This window comes from Gopherus evgoodei, chromosome 14, assembly GCF_007399415.2.
Source record: "Gopherus evgoodei ecotype Sinaloan lineage chromosome 14, rGopEvg1_v1.p, whole genome shotgun sequence".
NCBI lineage: Eukaryota > Metazoa > Chordata > Testudines > Testudinidae > Gopherus > Gopherus evgoodei.
In genome coordinates this window covers 13,513,676-13,536,091 of record NC_044335.1, presented here as the reverse complement: position 1 = coordinate 13,536,091, position 22,416 = coordinate 13,513,676, and the positions used below count along the sequence as shown (strand labels likewise).

At 41.2% G+C, this 22,416-nt stretch overlaps 1 protein-coding gene across 2 annotated transcripts in view; it reads right to left on the bottom strand.

The window, feature by feature from the left end:
- Positions 1–22,416, bottom strand: part of LOC115635286 (formin-I-like) — a 57,402-nt gene that overhangs the window by 19,410 nt on the left and 15,576 nt on the right. For both annotated transcript variants that reach the window (XM_030533743.1, XM_030533744.1), the window contains exons 2-8: positions 19,569–19,700; positions 16,704–16,790; positions 13,956–14,129; positions 11,846–11,994; positions 9,081–9,257; positions 8,086–8,482; positions 5,336–5,498 (exon numbers count right to left, since the gene is read on the bottom strand). In XM_030533743.1, the coding sequence (XP_030389603.1) occupies positions 5,336–5,498; positions 8,086–8,482; positions 9,081–9,257; positions 11,846–11,994; positions 13,956–14,129; positions 16,704–16,790; positions 19,569–19,700 (1,279 nt within the window). The remainder of the gene's footprint in view (positions 1–5,335; positions 5,499–8,085; positions 8,483–9,080; positions 9,258–11,845; positions 11,995–13,955; positions 14,130–16,703; positions 16,791–19,568; positions 19,701–22,416) is intronic.

Below are 22,416 nucleotides of genomic sequence, written 5' to 3'. Positions count from 1 at the left end.
GAGTACACTTTCATTTGTTTGGAATAAAAAACAGCATATAATTACATATTGATCTTTATTTTATTTCTCCTGGTGCTTTAAACATCAAAGATATTAAACCTACCATTTATTGTTATTTTTTTTAAAGCTCATGAAAGGTACCAATTGATAGCCCTGCAGACTAGTCATCTGTTTATCCACAAAATAAAGGCAGCAGCAATGCAATCTTCCCCTACACTGCACTTCAACCCTCCCCTGGAAGGGCTACCCCTAAAGGTATGTCTACACTGCAAAAAGTGTGCTCTTAAGTCAGGTTAGCCAAGTCATCTGCAAATAGCATTGAAGACATGGCAACTCAGCTTTGCAGCTAAAGTTCAACACCAGCCTCTACTATAGGCTTTCACTCAAGCTGCTAACCTGAGTTGTCACATCTTCACTGCTATTTTAACTTGGGTTAGCTAACTTGAGTTAAGAGCACACCTTTTTAGCAATGTAGACATACTCTAAGGGACACAGTTTCCTGGGGTTCCATGCTCTGAATATGGTAGTTTGGGGTTTTTTTTTTATAATGTGCTAGAGACAGCCTGGTTCATATTAGAAGCCACAAAAGGGAAATGGGAATAGTCAAACAGGCTTATTTGTCTGTTCCCAAAAATGGTGGGTTAAGATCCTGCATTCTAAGCTAACTACCTGAAAAAAAGGACTGTCAATCTCTCTGTGAATATCAAAGTTCAGCCCCTAAAGGCACAGCCCATAATACCATAACTTGTTTGGTATTGTGTTCTCAGCCTTCAGCGTCATCACCACAGAGCAAAGGGAAAAATACATCTAGAAAGAGATGGAAAAGTGAGAAGCTTAAACATGCTTCTAAATGTTGCTACGGACTTTGGCTCAGATTCTCTGCTGGACTGGAGCTCAACAGAAGCGGGTTGTCAGGAACCACACTTACGATTCACTGATTCTCTGCCTGGTCCCAAGCCAGGTTACAGTAGCTTTGGGAGGGTTGCACCAGCTGGCAGTGGACCCCAAGGGACTATCTGCCAATTGAGAAGAGATGGAATATAGAATGTTCAATCTGTGCCTCCTTCCCCCACACCCTTTTCCGCCCACTGCATTTGTTTCATGGCAGCCTACGAAGGATGAATCAGGATTAGAATATATTCCTGATCCAACTCTCTCTTAAGTAATACTGTTGGCGTGAGACCTGAAATACATATGGATCAGAACTGTGACATTTTATACACATGTTTGGCCCAAAGTGAATCTGTGGAGACAGGAGAGTAGATGGGAAGAAGAAATGAAATTTTATGCACTGAATGATTTATTCAACAAATTTAGTCTCTTCCTGATCACAAACTGTCCTCAAACGGTTCACGATTTTCTTGAATGTATTCAGACTTTGAAATTAGTCACTGACTAATTTTTGGTCTGCAGACAGGTGAAATTTTCAACTCAAACTTTTTTTTCTGGTGAAAAATGCAGATTCACCAACACTATAATATTTTATGAATTTACTTCATCAAATTGTTTTGGTCAAAAAGAAAAATTTTTAATTCTAAATAAGTTAAACATTTTTGTTTTGACATTTTCACAATAAAACATTTCAGTTCAAAATGACTTTGTTTTGAAATTTCTTTTAACTTTAAAATTTTTCAGACAAAAAATTCTCAAAATTGAAACAATGATTTTTTTCAGTTGCCGACGAACCAAAAAAATCCATTATTTGCCTAACTCTGGTCAGGAGCACTCCAGTGTAAGGATTTAACAGCTAAAATTCAGCGGCTGTATGCTGGTTAGCCACAGAGGTCACATGGGCTTGCTTCAGTTTCTGGAACTCTTAGAATCAGGTTCCTGGTGCAAATATTTGTGATCTGAGTTCAGAACTGGCTTTCTACTAATATTCTCTAATAGGTGCTTAAAATTAATTGTCCATAAACATTGGTGCCATTGAACTTATTTTCTAGAATAATCAGTGAAATCTGACACAAAAAGGATGGACACAAAGGTGAACTGAATTGAGTTGTTTATTCAAGGGAATGTCCACAATTTTTTTTAGGTGTCCCCCTAACTTTCATAGTATTTGAGCCCAAATCTCCACTCTACTTCTCCTTCCCTAACTCTATGTCACCATCAGAAACTTTTACAGTTCCCTCAAAATTAAATTTATTACCAACAGCTCCTCGGAATAATATTTTGCTCCCCTTACAGAGCTTTCCATTTACAGATCTCAAAGCATTTCCAAAGTCAGTTAAAGGATCATGCCTCATTTGCACATGGGAAAACTGAGCCTCAGAAAGGTGAAGTGGCAAGCCCAAGGTCACACAGCACAGTCTGGTTTTCCAACTCCTACACCAGTAATTTATCCATTAGATTAGACCACACATTTTCCCATTAGCATAAACTTTTCATTGTGGCCCTAGATCAGTGGTTCTCAACCTTTCCAGACTACTGTACCCCTTTCAGCAGTCTGATTTGCCGTGCATAAGCCAAGTTTCACCTCACTTAAAAACTTGGGCTTTGGCTTCAGCCTCATGCAGCAGGGCTCAGGTTTCAGCTTTCTCCCTGGGGTTCCAGAAGGTCTAACACCGCCGTAGTGACCCCATTAAATGAACTTGCCCTCGGTTTGAGAACTGCTGATATAGTACATCGAACAGTATAAGCAAATCGTTGTCTATATGAAATTTTAGTTTGCGCTGAGTTCACTAGTGCTTTCTTGGTAGCCTGTTGTAGAACCAGGCAAATATCTAGATGAGTCGATGTACCCCCTGGAAGATCTCTGCATACCCCCAGGGATACATGTACCCCTTGTGGAGAACCACTGCTCTTGATGTCCACTTCCCTGGCTGACTGACAGTACTGTTCTTGTCTCTGTCACATTGAGACACATAAGCAGGTTCTAGAGCAGTTTATTTCTTCTACAGGAAATAATGAAATAGCTAAAAATAAATTAAATAATGTAAACTATATTAGGCTATAATTCTAGCTATATTTTAAGCTATATTGTGTGCTTTATTACTCTTTTTCCTCTTCCAATTCCTTTCCAACTCTCTTTGCTTTGAAAAACACGCAAATTTTTAAGAAATTATAACCTAACGATTTTTTGAGACTCATCTTGTTATTCATTAATTTATTTGAGAACTGTGGTTGCCAGCACTTACTGTGGGATTAATCTAGCTTCCTTTTTAGAATTAATTTAACTTGTGATCAAAGTTTGATCAGCTTGCAAGAGAAATCAAAATAGTCTCTGAAAAACAATTATTCTTGATCCCTTTACAACTATCCTTCCTCATTAAAGTACTTGAAAGAGTTTCCCATCATCTTACTAGTCAGGCCAAGTTAACCCATTGATCTGTTTCATTAGCTGTGAGAGTTCATTCCAGTTTAGGTCTTCTGCAGAGCCAATGAGTAGTGCCCCAGATACAAGGAGGAAGGCTCTAATTGATGATCTGTCATTCAGACTGGAATCTTACATTAGTAGTCTGAACTACCTGTGCCTGCATGGATAAAAAGCCAGTACTCTCCCTGCAGGGGTCTGTAAATAATCCAAAGCAGTGGTGGGCAACCTGCAGCCCATCAGGGTAATCCCCTGGTGGGCCACCAGACCATTTGTTTACATTTACACAGCTGCCTACAGTTCCCAGTGGCCGCAGTTCACTGTTCCCGGCCAATGGGAGCAGCTGGAAGAGGTGGCCAGGCCCATGCCGCTTCCCGCAGCTCCCACTGGCCAGGAACGATGAACCACGGCCACTGGGAACTGTGGGCAGCCATGTAAATCTAAACACAGGGGTGGCTCCAGGCCCCAGCACGCCAAGTGCATGCTTGGGGCGGCAAGCCGCGAGGGGCACTCTGCCGGTGCCGTGAGGGCGGCAGGCAGGCTGCCCTCAGCGGCTTGCCTGCGGAGAGTCCGCTGGTCCCGTGGCTTCGGAGGACCTCCCGCAGGTGTGACTGTGGGAGGTTGTCCGAAGCCACAGGACCAGCAGACAATCCGCAGGCAAGCCGCAGAAGGCAGCCTGCCTGCCGTGCTTGGGGCGGCAAAATTCCTAGAGACCCCCGTCTAAACAAATGGTCTGGCGGCCAGCCAGTGGATTACCCTGATGGGCCGCGTGTGGCCCGGAAGCTGCAGGTTGCCCACTACTGATCCAAAGGGTGGATGAACTAGATTACTCCAGCTCTTTGTGTGTCAGTGTTTTAAATTCAACAAAAGAAAGACATTGTACATTTAGTGCACTTGGCACATCTGAAAAGCATGTGTATATTTTATTAGAAATTTAGAGGAAGTTATGAACAATTTCTGCTTCTCTGAGGCTAGTTATGGAGGCAGCTCCACAAATTGGCACCTGTGCTACCCTGACTATGAGTTGCATTCTCAGATTTCCAAAGCACTCAGAATATTAACTGTACCACTCTTTTCCTGATACACTGTACCTCACTCTATCCCCACCACCCCGTACCAGTGACAGGTGCCATTAGCCTCATGCAAAGCTCTTCAAAGTCAATGGGAGTCCCACCACTGACTCCACTGGGTTTGCATCAGGCCCATATGCCCATCTTCTGTGACATCATGGGATGAGATGCAATATATCCACCAAGCACAAAAGAGGAGTACAGCTGTACCATACAGATATATATTCACCTCTTAGAGAGAGCCAGGTTCTAAAAGTAAAAGGTCAGTAAACAGCAACTGAGCTTGCTTTGTGACTTTTAAAGCTAGTTTTTGTGGCCATGGAGGACCCTCCTGAAATAAGACCAAAACCTAAGCAAGCAGGGAGACTCCTGGAATAGGAGCATAGAAAAGAGAGCGGGAAAAGCCTTGTATCATCTAGTCCATCTCCCTGTCAAAGTAGGACCATGCTCCTCAGGGCCTGCTCACATGTTTTGTCTAGTCTAGATTTCAGTGTCCAAAGCATGAGGCTTAAAATTGTTTCGTTTGGGAAAATAATCTACAGCCTAATAGATATCACTGCCAGGAAGCTTTTCCTGATATTCAGCCTACATTTCCCCTTTTCTCAGTTTCATCCCACTGCTGCTAATGATACCTCAGCACCCTAAATAATTCTCCTCTCATTTTGGTGCTTGTGCCCTTCAAATATTTGTAAATAGTGCCCTTGTCCTCCTTCCCAAAGCATCTTTTGGGGAAGGGGGTAGGAGGAGGTGCACACATACACATACACACACAATCTTTAGGAGTCAAATGTAGAGAATTGGGCCATGCAGTCCTAAAATCTCTATTTAGATATTTACATGTGAACCTACCTGATTTACACATGACATTGTGGTAACCGTAAATACAAGCTGCAGGCAGGCTTTGCCTTAGGAATGCAGAATATGTGCACACAGTTCATATTATCACACTTACTGAAGGTATGTGCAATTTTTTGATTTAACATAATATGCCGATTCACTGAAGGTTCGTTGCCTGAAAATATCACCATGTCCTGGATATGAAACTGGTCGTAGATTCTAGATTCATCTATTTTTTTCTTATGTCGGCTACATGATGCCCAGATTGATTTCTGAATCTAAAAATACAGGAGCAACAAGATAAATTTAAGTCACAGTAACATTATCACAAAGTTTCCATGCAAACAGGTTCTTTAAATTACTGTTGTTCTTACAGTGGCAGACCCATCATTTGAAATGACAAAACCAGAAAACAACAGGAGTACCAGCTACATGGAAATATGAAATCACTCTGTGTGCGCCAGGGCATAGCTGCAAACAATCCTCACGTGTGGTAAGTGGTCATAATGTACCCTCCTATGGGAAGGTATGCGTTGAACCTTGCAGAGTTTCTGATACATCCTCCCTTTCGCAGGAGACCTCCCTGAATGTGTTGCAAGTATGCAGCTGAAGCTAGATGCTACGTAGACAACCACAAGGTTCCCAGAGCAGTGTTCTACAGAGAACAGCTGTTCCCAAGTTCCACTTTTCACCTAAGGTATGTTACCCCCAACTGCATGGCATGTACTGTTCTCTCTCAATCTCTCCCACTCACCCCTTTCCCCCACCCACGCACAGATCTGTTTTAGCTCACCTCCTACTATGTTGCTGGAAAGCACAGCACGAGACTCCAAGTTGGGAGACTGTAGGTCAAAAGTCATACATGTTTCCAGGGTTTGAGGGGGCCACTAAGACCAAAGGAGCTAGCTCAGAATGGATGAGTTGGCACAGGTAAGGGCAAGGCCCGGTGTTTCCGCTTGAAGTGGAAATACAGTGCCAACAATGCTGCAGGAGCATTCTCTGTGTAGCTGCTGGCTTGCTGGACGCAGGAAATTCTGGGCATCTCACAGGAAAGCCTGTTCTCATCTAGTGAGCTTCAGGACGTTGGCTACAAGCCAAACAGGCAGAGTCAGATATAGAAAATGGACAGAGTAACCAGGCTTGATCTGCCCAATGCTCCGTGCATAGTTTTCCTCAAGAAGGAAATAGGACTAGCAAGTGGAAGGAAAACCATCATGTATTATCAGGTGCAGCCTTAGGCATAGACTATGTGGCAGCGTAGGGCATCCCATCTAAGGAAGTGTCTGACGAGTACTAATACTGCTGTTATCACTCAGCAGCAGACTAGTCCTAAACTGCTTTTCTCCAGATATGAAGTTTAATTCCCACCAATAACTCCCTCCTTTCATTTCTGGAATAGGTGGCTTGATAGGTCTCTTCCCCATCCGTTATTTCTAGGTGCAGCTGGCACTCTGATGGGCCCCAGAATATTGAGTGCAGCACTGCTTTCTCTGAAGCACCTGTGTCACTCAGGCAGAGGATTCTGGAGAATCCTCCATACTGGAGAATTCAAGGCAACCATCAGTGGCTCTGGCTGGAGGAAGTGACAGACACAGCAGAGCAGGTGGGCTGAAAGATGCCATTAAGGATGTGCATGGGATGGGCAAATCCCATCTTTGACAGATATGGCAATCACCGGCCATATCCATGGGAGACCTTATTGAATTCACTTTAAGTATATTTGGGGGCCATTGTATTAAATGAAGTTTATGTATTATTGTGGGACAGGACTGTATGTAACCTCGAGAGAGGGGAGGCATGACAGATGTGAGACCTGGGGGTTCAAGGGACTATATTGACCAGTGTGCCAGACAAGAACGGACTTTTGGAACAGAAAGTGTTAAGAGATTTTGCAGGAGAATATCTGGAGGGAGGTGAATGCAAATTCCCCCTCTACAGTTATGCGAAAACCCAGCCATTTGAAATTATGCCCTGAGGAGTGCATAGTCATTGTCTGCTGATATCCTGTTATGTGAGGCCAAGATCAAAACCCCAAGCTGTATAACAGGAAAACATAGCTGTTCTGCTTCTGAACCTGAGACAGCTATGAACTTGAAACCACAGGGAAAACCCAGTTGTGGGTTTTAAAGAACTGACATTTACCACAGCCTAAGGCTGGAGTTAGGGTGACCTCTGGTATGCTTTTTAGCATGCATGTTGGTTATTTTGTTGTTTTTAATATATTCTCTCTGTAATGCAGGCAATTACACTGTTCTTAACTCTGAAGAGAAACCAAATCACAGATACTGGCTAAGAATATCACAATGTAGGCAGGGAACTGGGCAGCTTTTATAAAAACCCAGTCCAGAGGGAAAGAGATGCAGGTCTCGGCCCAAGAAAGGTGATGGCTGAGGAGCTGGGAGCCTAGAGTTGGTGCTCTCAAGGGACCGTGAAGAAGTAATACAGGTGCAGTTGCCCTGAACTGAGACAAGATCTTCAGCTAATGTGCCTGTGGATTTTGCCTATTCTCAACATTTAAGAAAAAAACTGGCATGAGAACATTGTCAGGTTCATTCCTTGATAATTGTTAAATACATTAACATATAGATTTTCAACCAAGTGTACAACTGCCTGTGCAAAATGTGCATGTACAACTTCACAACCTATGTGAATGAATATTTGCTGCAATCCTACTTGCAAACTGGGTAACTGCACATGCAATTAGGTAACCAGGTTCTTTCATGGAACAATTACTCCACTTGCATGGATAATTACTGCAGTAGTACATGCAACATAGTTGCATGTCCTGTCATTTTTTTAAAAAATATTTCCGCTTCCCACTCCAGCTACTTGATCATGATGAAGAGCAGTTACTTTTATCCTGACCTTGTCTTGAGGGACAACATCCCAGTGAAAAGCTTTTGTTCTTTTCCATGCTGGAGAGGGGCGGGAGGGCGGAGGGAAAGAAGGTGGTGGTGGCACCACTGCCTGAACTCTGGAAAGCGGAAATGATGATCCTGGGGTTGTTTGCTCTGTGAAGGGGATTGATCGGGGGGGTGCTTCAGAACCCACAGCAAGACAGTGAGCTCCTTCTGCCCGCTTATTTGGAGAGATGATGAGTTTTTCATATACAGCCTCTGAGGTGCCTTCTCCAAAGCCATCCTGAGGTTCTGAGAGCTTCTTCCACAGCATGCAATACCTGTCTATAAGCGATACCCATTCATTTTGGAGCTTGCTAATGTCCTCTGCTCTGTTATTCTGGACAGTAAAGGGTATTCGAAACCTAAAATTTAAGAAAGCCATTATATAAACCCAAGAAAGTGTAAATAACATGCTGACTAACACAACCACAAGTATTTCTGATTTAAGCAGAATGGTGCTAGACAGCTTTACTTGTCAAAGGAGACCAGCGCTGCTGACTCTGACCTTTTCAGTCAGAGTTAATTGCTTAGGTTTCTAAAGTTAGAGAGCTGAAGCTTTGCCATATATTGACTCTATGGTACAGTTTCCTCATAATTCCTCTTCTCCTCATGGGGGAAGATGAACAATCTCCTCAGTATTGCCTTTGTGCTTAGTGTACAAACTATTCAGAAACTATTTACAACTAAGATAGCCATTGAAGGATAAATCCCTCCATGGCCTCTAAAGTGACGACTAGACAGTCTTTGTTACCCAGGTTTAAATGTAGGCATTTGACTTCATTCTGTGGTACTTTGAGACCCACTTATGCAGCTCAGTTACCCAATCATTTATCCACGTGATTTTGACAGCCTGATTTTTCTTGCTGCTATATCCTACTTTTGGACACCTAGGGACATGGTTATTCAACCTTATTTTTAATTGCCCTGTTTATCAAATTATTAATTACTAGCTATACTTACAAGTAATTGTGTTCCTTGGTCTGGACGGAGAAAGTATCATATCCATTCTCTTTAACGATGCTCACATTTCCATCTGACAAATTAATTGTCTTTGCTACAGGGTCTGCATTCTTGTTCTCTCCATTGTTGCCAATGCAAGATAAACTCAGTTCTCCTTCACTTAGCTGCACCAAATATCTCAAGGACAAAGGAACAGAGATATCAGCACAGTTCTCGCTTAACCGCTATCACCATTAGCCTTGCCTTCTGCTTTAAACAGCAGAAGATACATTTCTTTATCAAAAAGTCTTCATACTCCCATTTCACCTTTCATCCAAGGATCACAAAACATCTCACCAACGTTAAATAATTAAGATTAACACCACACCCATAAGGTAGTCTGTACATAGTGTGACAGTCCTTGGGAGTTTACAATCTAAATAGACAAGAGAAGGGGAAGCAGCCACAGATGTGAAGAAATGTGCCCAAAGTCACACAGCAGGTCAGTAGTAGAGCTAGGTTTACAACCCAGGTCTCCTGACTCCTAGTTCAATGCCCTAACCACAAGACTACACTGCCTTCTCTGCCTTTAATTTCAGTGAAGTGTTGTCCTTCTTCTATATCGTTTAACTTGCATTCACTCATGTATTTTCTCTTCCTCCACATTGCAGAGGAGATAGTTCTTAAGTCAGGGAAAGGAGAGGTGGGTCAGAAACGTGGCTAGTATTTAGAGTTGAGGAATTTGAGCCTTATGTTATTATTTAATACTTACATTACAGTAGAACCCAGAGGCCAAGAATCTCAAAACTCCATTGTGCTAGGTGCTGTACTAATGTATAGTAAATTATAGCCCTTGTCACAAAGAGTTTACAATCTAAAAGATTAGAGACAGTAGGGAGATGAGAGAAATAAGCAGTTGGGGCTGAATGGAGGGAAGATGGCATAACAGAAATAGTAGGATGTGCACAGTTCTTAGCCCTTTAGTCAAGCTTCCTGGGTTTTGCTCCTGGATCTGTCATTGGTTCACTGTAATATCATGAAAGGCATTCACCTTCCTTGCCTCAGTTTGCCCATGTATTAGATGGGGGTAATAAAGACTACCTTATGGGCGTGGTGTTAGGCTTAATTATTTATCGTTGGTGTTTAAACATCTAGTCTGATCTCCTGCACAACACAGGCCACAGAACCTCACCCACCCACTCCTGTAATAGACCCACAATCTCTGGCTGAGTTACTGAAGTCCTCATATCATGATTTAAAGACTTCAATTTGTAGAGAAAGTGACCCAGGCCCCATGCTGCAGAGTAAGGCGAAAAACCTCCAGAGTCTCTGCCAATCTGACCCAGGGGAAAATCCTTTCCAAAACCCAAATATGGTGATCAGTTAGACCTTGAGCATGTGGGCAAGACCCACCAGCCAGACATCTGGGAAAGAATTCTCTGTAGTAACTCAGAGTCCTCCCCATCTACTGTCCCATCACTGGCCGTAGAGTATAATTTAAAGAAGTTTAGTTACTATGGAAGAAGAAAACATAAAACATTAAATGTAAGTTATAGCTATGCCTACATGCTGAGTCAAAGTGATAAGAATTATTTAATGGAGCTGGCAATTATATTGATCGCTCCTTCCTTTAGAATGGGGACTTATGGCTTAATAGGATCTCCGGGTGTCTCCACTATTATTTACTTTTCCAAAAAAAGAAAGAGAATTAATATAATGTCGGAAGCAACCAAGGCTTTGATTTGCAAGATAAATAAAACTCAATTTTTGTTTGTTAGCAAACCTGTTAAATGTAGCAGGGTAGCAAATCCTAAGATGCTCTTGAGGATACTGATTACAAGACATACAGTGGTAACCTTTTAAAAATAATTAAAATCATTTCCTTGGAACTCTGAATTCTTTTGAGGTAATTGCTATGTGCAGATAATTACCATGTTAAATGTTTTCTCTCTTTCTTTCTTGCATTATGAGGGGTCCCCATAGGCCTCTTCCGTGCCCCCCCCCCCCAAAAAAAATAAAAAATCTTTTGACAGGATGACCTGGCATAACAGAATAAACTGAAGAGGCATTTAAAGCCTTTGCTGAGAGGCTCCTAGTTCAATAATAGCTCAAGGGGTAACAAAAAGTCATTGTTACCAGCAGATGGCTATTTAGTAGCCTGTGTAAGTTGGAGGTTCAGTCTAAATCCTAGCACATTATTATTCATAGTTTTAAAGTTATCTTTAAAGTTTTAGGGCAGTGGCTGGTCATCTCTACATGAAGCCAAGAGGAGAACAGAGAATGACTTATTGGCTGCAGAACAGCCATTTGTTCAGTGAAAGAAAACTGTCCTCTAGTAGAGAACTTACGGTGTACACTTACCTTCTTTAGCTGCTTTGACAGAAGTTTTACTTCTTTTGATTAGTGGTTGAAAATGGAGTGGTTAGGAAGGTAAAAAGAAAAAAAGGTGAAGATGAAAGAGAAGGAAATTCTCCAGGCTCACCTATTAAAATCACGTTATTATTTATTTGTATTGCAGAGCATCTAGAAGCCTCAGTCATGCACCCGGACGCTACTGTGCTAGGTGCTATTGCAAGCCTACTAACAATACTTACCTTATATGTTCTTCATTTCAGATAGACTGATTCACTAAATTTGAATCCAAAAAGTGAACCAAAACAACATTTCTTGATCCACAAGTTAAAATCCTAGTGTTAGATAATTATTCGAGCTTGTGAAAGATCCACCCCCTTACTGCAACTGGGAGATAGACATTATTGCTACAATAAGAAAAAGATATTTCATACTTCACCCATTTAATAGATGCAAAACTGTCTTGCTGCAGATCCAGTAGTCCTTCATGTATCACATCACCTTTGGCAGGTCTTCCAGAGCAGGACACTGCAGGTCTCCTGTATGAATTACTGCGAGTAACTTTGTTCACCAGGTGTGATATCTGTATAAATGACAGTAGCTAGTGTATGTTTTACATACCAGCACTCTTGCAGCCTATGTTAATGGGTTGGATTTTTTTTAAACATATCCATGAATAAAATGGACATCTGAAGAGGGAGATTAATTTCATCTTACATAAACTAAGTGATGTAGCTCAATGCAAATTTGCTGGTATGCCTCTACTCCTAAACATGTAGATGTGTGAGCATGGTATATCCTCCTCCTAAAAAGGCTTATTGTCAAATACAGATCTCTCTGTTACTGTTCTCATATTGTTTCCTTACTTAATGTACAATTAGTTTCTGCAAATCTCCAAGCACTCAGTTAATACACAGGTAGCATTTGTCTGGTTTGAGGTCTCATTCCAAACTCTAGACTCGGAGAGGCTTCATTGACAACTTTGTGACCCATTTCAGTTGAACCCAGGTCTAGTCTCAAATGAACCTGGACAGAAAAATGAGCAAATCTAAACTAGTATATGGTTTTGTTTGGAAAACCTGCAAACTCTCAAAAGCTTTGCAAGGTTCCAATTAGAGATGGGCCCAAGCGAAAACCCAAGAGCCAAAATCCCTCCACATTTTGGGAGAGTTCAGAATCAGATCTGAACTCTGTAGCTGGCTCCACTTCTACATCTGGCTGAATCAGAACACCCATGGGCATTGTGAAAGTTTGAATCCTAACCCAAACTTTGCAGGTGGCTTTAATGCCTCCCATATAATGGACTGAATCAAAACTCCAGACCTGAGCATCCCTGACCTTATGGAGAGTTTGCTTCAGTCCAGATCTATCTAGACTCAGTGTGAAATTTAGGATTTATCTGAACCTGAAACTTAAAGGGAAACTCACAAGTTGCAAGCCTCCAAACCAGAGAAGGGTTCGCATGAGTCCTTGCAATGTTAAGCTGCAGAGTTACTGCAAGCTCCAGTAACTGTATCCAAGTTGGTTTTCAATTATGTTCTGTTCCCACTACTTTTAGCTCCTGCCACTCACTGTATTTTACTGGGGAAAGACTGAAACCTCTGGCTCTTTCTGCAACCCGAGGATGGCCTCAGCTCATTTTTCTCATAAATATCTACATATTTTTTTCTCATATAAAGATGAAACAGCGGCCTGGAGAAGTTTAGGTTTGAGTCTGAGTTCAAGTACAAGTAATGGGAGAGAAGTGAATTGGTTTGTTTAAATAGTCTCCCGACCCAACCACATTCCAGCTAAAATTAGAGAAATGAATCCATCTTCTTTGTGCTGGACCTCCAATCACAAAGCTAGACATGTTTCTTTAACACTAGAGTAAGTTACAGAAGAACTCCTCAGGTCATATTCTGCTTTCATTTATGGTATGCTTTCCCTACACTAAGAGCAGCCATTTACTTAATGACTTTTGATTTGGATTAAGGAAAATAACACAACAGGGAAATAAGAAATGTGATGTCTCCCTGAGAGAGCAAAGTGTGTCTTCTTGCTAGCATGCTGCACAAACAAAATGGCAGCTGCTCCTACAGACAGACAGCTCCTTAGTCATTTAAAGATGCAGCACGCAAAAGCGAAATATGTAACAGCTACATGACTACATATGCCACATGCCCCTGACTCAAAGGAGGCTGACTAAGAACACAACTGTACAACTGAGGGAATGTCTCATCCATTGACTCGGTGGAAAATTGTACCTACTAGTTAGCTCTCATCATGAGGGACTCTCTCTCTTCAGAGTTAAAGGGTTCCCCTTTCCAATGAGCCACCTTACAGGTCTGTCTGAAAATAGAAGCATTTGATGCTGAATTCTGCCCTACACTTACATTCCTATGTCCCATGTAAACCCAGTACAATCACTAAGGTGTAAATCAGGTGAAAGTCTGTTAAAAAAATATATTAAGTATACATCAGACTCTCCATTTGCACAACACATAGCATATCTTAATATTAAATTGATGAAAATAAATAAGTTATTACTGCAGATTAACCTACTTTTCTTTTATCTTCAAGAGACATTGCTTCCAGCTCATAATCCGCACGCTCATGAAATGCAATGCTGAAGCGCCTCCCTTCACTGTTTTCATAGGATTTAACTTGTGAAAATGGGAACTGTTTCTTGATGATCCCTTTCTCAATGTTAAAAATGGTCTCTGTGTTAAAATCAATCTGGAAGAGAAATATCTTTCTCATTTGATTTCATTCCTTCCCTTCATTAACAAGGAAGGGCCCATCACCAATATTAACATGAAGTATTTTGGTTCCTGGCTAAAGGGAAAACTGAGAAAACGTATCTGTTCTGTTGACAATTAGAATTAAGAACAAACTTTTTCTTATCCAACCACTGTCTTGTATTTACTGTAGTTACCAAAGAAATATATATTTAGTGCATCTGCGTTTTCCTTATCTCTTTGATAAATATACATCAATTCATCATTCTGAAGCATTGTTTTCTTTGAAATAAACCAGTGCAAGAGTTTGTTCTACAGCAGCAACACAGGCTAGTGGAATAATCTTCTCACTGGAGCATTAATTACTGGGCAAAGAACAGGCTGATGCCTCTAGCCAGGTGTCAAAGTTGATTGGCAATCACCAGTCAAGTGGCCATTCTTTAGCAATGGAGGGGAGCAAAAACAGATTGATCTGCATTTTAACAAACAACATCATGGAACTTCTTTCACCATGAGGCTCCATGTCTCTGTCCTCAGAGTGGGAACAAACTTTATTTACGGGTAACGCTCAGGAAAATACATTTCGAAGGGTGACTGTTCTATAAAAGTGAGGGGCAAAAAACACCCCAGATATACTCTCTCTCTCACACACACACTTTCTCTTTCACCTAAGACAACAAAGGAACCTGCCTTTTGGCCTTTGAGGGCAGATCCTTACTTGAGAATTTGATCAGCTATATTGCTGAGAATATGTGGCACTATTTTTACCTTGATCCAAGTCTTGTTTATTAAGTTTTAGTTACTAGGAAGCATTTTCATCTTATTTCTCTTGTAACCATTTCTTACTTTAGTATCTTATACGTGTACTCATTTAAAACCCACCTCTTTGTAGTTAAATACATTTGTTTTATTCTTTAATCAGAAACTAATCTACTAATACAGTAGTAAAGTGTTGTACATTGACCCCTTACAGGGACAATGGACTTCTAATATTGGAACCACCCAGGAGAGGGCTGCATGGTACAGAACTCACATTTTGAGGGAAACTCAGGACTGGATATATGTTGGGGTTGCCTGGCAAGCAGTAACCAAGGCTGCTGGAAGCCAGAGTGTTGCTGGTGTGTTGCTGACAAACTGCTGGATTCAGTGTCGCTGGACCAGAACTGTAGCTATACACAGACATTCAGGGGGTGACCAGCATGCTGTATGGCTGTTTGTGAACAGCCCAGTAGGGGAGCTACAACAGCAAAGCATTGTGAGGCACCTAAGATTGCAGGGCAGGTGGTGACAGCCCCTCACTTGTTTTGATTGCACCCTGGAATGTGATATTATGTCTACACTTAAAACAGCAGTACTTCAGTGAAGACGCTACCTACGCTGATGGGAGGGCTTCAAGGTGGCAGCTAGGTCGTTGTGAGAATTCTCTGGGGCTAGGCCAATTTAACTGTGTCACTCAGCGGTGTGGATTTTTCATACCCCTGAGCGATGTCATTATAACTGATCTAATTTCCTAGTATAGACCAGGCCTCACAATAGCAATGGATGTGTTTCGCCCTTCACTGTAGTTAATCCGCCTCCCTCAGAGACAGTAGGTAGGTTGACAGAAGAATTCTCCCGCTGATGTAGTGTTTTAACGTAGACATAGCCTAGGTTATTATCTTTCTTGCACAGAAACAGAGTCTAGTTCAAGCAGAATATTTTGCATGCAGACAAGCCCTTACTCTGACTGGACTCACTTCATCCCAGCACAGATTGTGTGAATCCATTCTGAGCACACCGGGCATTGCTGGTTAAATGAGATGTGAATTAGAGCTATGTCAATTTACACCAGATGAGGGCTTGGCCCAGTCAAGGGCAGGGGCAGGAGGGAAGAGCGGTATAGTTTGCTGTTTTACTGGGTTTGCAAAGCTGTTGTAAACTTTCTAAAATAATCAGGAAATCAGGTTTGTGATTTGAAAAATATCTGAATGTTTTAGAAACTAAGTAGCTAAATCTTAACGTAATGGTTTGTAGATCAGAACTTTGGGCAGAGATTTTCAATAATGCACAAAGGAGTTAGGAGCAACTAGTCCCACTGACTTTCAATAGGACTTGTGTACCTAAATCCCCCAGGCATATCTGAAAATCTCTTCCTTAGTTCTGAAGTGCACAGGTAGGATTTATAGATCATTACTAGAGAGACATGCTGTCAAAGGAAATTTTAAAAGAAAATAATCACTTTTATAAGTGTCAACTTGTAAATGAAGAACAGTGTGCAAAGGGAAACCATCACAATCAAATATTTTTGTCATGGAGCACAATAGCTAGAGATGAAAGGTGTCTTAGATCTTCAAGTCCATCCTACAACCTACAGGTTATAATTCCCCAACAGAGGAGGTATCAAATATTAATTGCACAGAACTTTTGGTCTAAAAGGCAGAGAATTAGTTTAATATTTCAAACATTTCCACTGGATTTTAATTCAGGCGATATATTGGACTACAGAGTATACTAAACCCACATTCACATTTATGCAAAAATATAGTATGTGCAATATTTCTGCAGAGGCAAGAGGTTGTATTCATGAAGTTACCTGCAAAATTCGTTTCTGCCACCTATATCGTTTGTATTTGTAGACACTGAAGTTGAACTGTGAACCAGTCAGCAAATCCTGCGAATCCTGGAAAACATTATTGATATCAACGAAAATCTTATGTTCTTTCAATACATGTTAATATGACATTCATTAAGATTCTTGAGTGAAGTCCCCCTCTGTGCAATATGTCAACGGTGCCAGAGGCTTTGTCACTGGGAAGAATTGTGCCACCATAATGGCTTGATTTTCACACATGCCAAGCATTCACAAATTCTACTGAAGTAACTGAAGCTAAAGGCGATATCATGAGAGGGAGAAGGAATGAGAAAGAGAGAGAAAGAAGAAGAAATAGAATTGAGAACAGGTAGTAAGGTGGAAACAGAGACCTCAGAATTCTACTAAATGTATTTCGTACAATGCAATAGCCAATCTATTAATCAAATTAGCAAGCTAAAAGGACATCAACCTTTGTAGAAAGTCACTTTCATCATCAGATTACTGAACAGGATGAAGTAGAACTAGAGATATAGGATTTGCCTATGCCCATAAATGCTGGGGTGCACAATTTATCACCTGGCTATTGCACTTACATGTACTGATTTTACAAGCTATAGGATAATGTGCTCTGTATTTGTGCACCGAAGATGAGGATATAACTGTGTTCAAGTTTGATTTAGCACTCAGTTTAATTATCATAGACTATGGTACTGTGGGCAGTAGCGAAAAAAACACTTATAATGTGTTATTTCTAGAACACATCATCCATATCAATGTCCTGTTAACTATAAGAGAGGGAATTTCTGCTGCAACAAAGACTTATTCTGGTGTATTAACTCACATCAACACAACCTCTTTAGTGTTGTAAAATTAAAGAGAGACATTCATACAACCTGAAATTTTTGATACAATCATCCTTACAGCTCTCCTATCTCATATCACAGAGCTATAAAGTCTAAACCACCAAGAACCAAATTCTGAATTACTTACACAGAGAGCAACCATCTACCTGCAGTATGAACTGCTTTTACTTTAGATTTAGGGAATGCAGAAAGACTCACAAAATGGCAGCTGCCTCTGCTGACAACGGTCCAAAAATGTTAAGCTGTAGTATGCAGAAAACAAAATGATAATATCACATAACTACAAGCACCACAAACCAGTTCTCAGTCACTCAATTTTTTACTTGGGCAAAAGCAATTAGTAAAAAAGTGAGTAAGAACCATTAAGATCTGGGTCCATAATTGCTAGTTCTAACTTCACTTTGTTTCATCACTTGAAGAAAATGATGTCCATGCAGCCTTCTATGTTCCTGGCTAATCCCCAGCTGATAGACTGTTCAGTTCTGTGTTGCAAGAGGACACCAAACTGCTGCTTACTTTTTTTCCTCCTTCTAGATGAATCACATGCAAGCAGAGCACTTATTAAGCAGCATAAGAACTTATTAAAAAGCAAACCCCAAAGGAATTTAGAAGAGGCCTGATGACTCCCATCTCTCAAAAATCACTAACAGCTTCTCTAACATAAAATATTTTCAAATTGTGCTATTATCATTGTGTGAAGATTTCTCATAGACATTCCCATGAAGAGGCCAGTTTTCAAAGTCCAGCCCTAACAGGCTTGCAGAGGTTGAAATATTAATGAAACCTGATGAATTCTGATGGTGACTGGAGGGAGATCATGCTATAAAGATTGGAGAGCAGAAGGAGGAGTTGGAGATACCTGGAAAAACTGAAGGAGAGTAGGAAGGGAAAGAACCAGATTGAGAAGTAGGAGCAAGGAAATGCCCATTGGAGGAAGAGGATGGGAACTGGGCGATGAGGAAGGAGTGTCTGGACTCAAATCCACACTTTACATGACACCAGCATAGAGCTTGTGCTTTTGCTCCATTTCAACTCACTTCTACTCCTACCTGAGCTGCACGGTGTCAGCTTATTCCATGTGTCATAAACAAAAGAGGAAGTTATCAGTTATTTATTGCTTTTCAATGAACCTAGTGGAGGTTTTAGTGGCAAATAAATCCAGTCTTTGTGCCAAGTCAAATGGAGCGTGCCACGTCATGTGCTCGGGCCTGGTCTACACTAAAAACTTATGTTGCCATAGCTATAGTGGTCAAGGGTGTGGAAAAGCCACACATCTGAGTGCCAGAGCTAGCCAACCTAACCCCCGGCATGGACACAGCCGGGTCAATGAAAGAATGCTTCCCTCAATTTAGTACTATTGTTTGGGGAAGGGAAGTTACTATAGCAATCGAAAAACCCCTTCTGCCAGTATAGTCTGCATCTACACTACAGGGTTATAGCAGCATAGCTACAGTGCCCTCGCTATGCCTCCGTAGCACCCATATAGTCTAGAAATGGCTCCAGATACCTCCCTAAGAACTCTACTAAAATCAGTTTAAGTTAGGAACCCAAATACCTTGGACTGGGCCTAGATTCCCTTGGCTCAGCTGACCTGTGCTCAGTACAAGATCCAGATAGGGGAAAAGGCACCTTTAAGCCACTGTTATGCTCCCCTTATCTTTGGTGGGCAAAGGACCAAGCCAATCCCAGGCATAAGTAAAAGTTGCTCTAACTTACATCAGACTACCCTCGGAGGCCGGGGACCTGTCCCTTTACTCCCAGCCATGTCTCCTCCACTAGGTGCCATACAGACTGGCATCACAGGAGTGCCTATGGTTGCCATACCCCTCTTGAGGACTCTTATACTGAAGGAATCCCAAGAAACTAGATCCATTCCATTTGCAGTTGCTGTGCACTGCCAGAACGACACAAAGCAACTGGAGGGGGATCCGGATCATATACGAGTATTAGACACACAGTTTGAAATTATTGTAGAATATATTTTAAAAGTGAGCAATCTTACCATCGGGAATGCCATATTCATTGCTTCCTTTTCTACATGCATCTCTTTCTGTGCCAAATCCAAAGCTCCTTCGATGCTCAGTTCTTTATTTTTCACCATGTTCATAATTTTCAGGATTTTTTCCTGGCTGAGCTAGAGCACAAACCAATCAGAAGTGCTTTTAAGAAGTATGGCACTAAGCTAGTGAGGCGACAGCAGAACCTGTGACAATTACAGCTACAATATCTGCCCTAAATTTTCCATTTCATTCATATTTTCTTTTAATCGATAACCTGGCTGGTGAATATAAGCTTTCATTGAAACAAAGTGTGAGCCAGTAAGTTATCAAATATACAAGTGCTTGTACAATTTCAGAATACAGAGTTGGTCATATCTGGAGCTGAAATTGCTGGGAATAATTTTTTTTTAATTTAGAAAATTTAGCAAGAGGTGAAAATATCAGTTTTATGTGCATGCCTGTGTCTTAGCCATGGTGCGGAGTATTGCATTCTAACAGCATGAAAGCAAATCAGTATCATCAGAAATTTGAGAGGGGGTTGGAAAAAAAGAGTTTGAGCTGTGTATCACCTGGTCTAACTGTCATCGAAACTTGTCAAAATATGTTAAACAGCAAAGAACTGTGCTTATTTCAGTGGTACATAAACAAAAGGTAACATTGTTAATAAGTCTAAACATAAAAAAAATTGTTTTTAAATGAAGCTAGTGGAGGCTTTACTATCAGATAAAACTCAAGCAAGGCAAAAAAGGAAATCAGAGTAAACAGACACCTTAAACTACAATAGCTTATGTTGTTAGCAGAGCACTTTCAGGGACTTGGTTTCTCTTTGTAGCAGCATGTACAATTGCCATGTCAGATCAGACCAGTGGTTGATCTAGTCCAGTATCCTCTCCCCGTGAGAAAGTATATGCAACGGCACATACATGGGGGGAAACAGACAATTATGCCCAGATTTGTAAAGATATTTAGGCATTGCTCTTCTCAGCCTTACAAGGCCTAACTGACTAGCTGGAGTTTCATTTTAAAAAGCGATTAGGCTCCTAAATTAGGCCTTGCAACACTGAACAATGCCTAATTATTTTTAAAAATCTGGGCTTCAGTGATTAGTCTAATGGTCAAACTAACAAGTACAAGCAAGCCCCAGGAGAGATCCATTTAGATTTGAGCAGCACTGTCTAGTAGTTCACTCCCACCTCCCTCCCACACATGCACTCACCTAATATGAACAGAAAAAATGTCAAAGAAAACCTGTTTTTTCCTCTTCAATTAAAGCATTTTCCTGACGTGCTGGAAACTCAGACATAATGACATTGTGCTACAGCAAGTACCCTAGGAGTTAAAACTGACTGGATCATTATCCAAACTGAATGAAATGCAAAAGACAAACAAACAACTTAAGTGAATTTGCTCTTTAAAATTCTAGGGGATTATTAATAGCTCAGGTAAGGATTTGTTTCTGAATGCAACTTTTATCTTGACAGTGTTCCTTTAAAGGGGAACAAATAATTGAAGACTCTGTGATGGGTTGGATCACAGAAACCCCCTTGGGAACTGCCAATTGATGTGCCAGGACTACTTCTGCTTCTGCTTTCCCTACCAGCCTGGGAATCCAGCACCCTGTCTTGTTCAGCCAGACACGCCAGTCTGCTCCAACACAGACCCAGGGTCTGAACTACGTGCCCCAAAGCTGCAGACTTAACAGAAAACAACTTACAGAAGTGTTCCTGTCTTTAACACCCAGATGCCCAGCAGGGTCTAAACCCCAAATAAATCCATTTTACCCTGTATAAAGCTTATACAGGGCAAACTCATAAATTCTTCGCCCTCTATAACACTGATAGAGAGAGTAAAAAGTGATTTTATTAAATACAGAAAGTAGGATTTAAGTGGTCCCAAGTAGTAACAGACAGAACAAAGTGAATTACCAAGTAAAATAAAATAAAACACACAAGTCTATGCCTTAGAAAACTGAATACAAATAAAACCTCACCAGTTCCAGTAAGCTTCCTTTTACAGACTAGTCTGCTGCTAGTCTGGGTCCAGCAATCACTCACAAGCCCTGTAGTTACTGTCTGTTGTTCCAGTCTCTTTCAGGTATCCTTGGGGTTGGAGAGGCTGTCTCTTTAGCCAGCTGAAGACAAAATGGAGGGGGTCCCCCAGGGGTTTAAGTAGACTTTCTCTTGAGGGTGGAGACCCCTCCTCTCTCCTATGCGAAGTCCAGCTCCAAGATGGAGTTTTGGAGTCACATGGGCAAGCCACATGTCCATACATGCCTGAGTTTCTTCCCAGCCAAGCCACATTCCTGGGAAAGCTCCGATGTGGATTGGCATCTTCAAGTTTATTTTTGGCTTAAGTGATTCTTCATTGGGCACTTAATTTGAACATTCCTTTCTCAAGAAGCTGACCAAATGCTTTACTAAGGCTATCAAGCAAGTATACAGCCAATATTCCTAACTTCAAGTACAAAAATGATACATGCATACAAATAGAGGAATGTATTCAGAAAATCATAACCTTTACATAGATATGTTACCTGGTATATGTGGCATAAAACATATTCCAGTTATATTATATATATATTCATAAGCATATTCCCATGAAGCCTTATTGGGTACACCCTCACAGTCTCATTAGAGTTGCTAGAGAGAGACAGAAAGAAACAGGGGAGTAAAGTTGATAATTCCAACTGCAGTTTGCTGTTTCCTTCATACTCCCATTGGAGCATACTGTACATCTCCAGGAGGTCTGAGTCTGCCACACGCAGCAGTGTGGAGGGTTTCACTCTCCAATTTCTCTCCAAATATCGCTTGCTTTCAGGAAGAGTTGGGAACACAGCAGTCACTTCTTCCT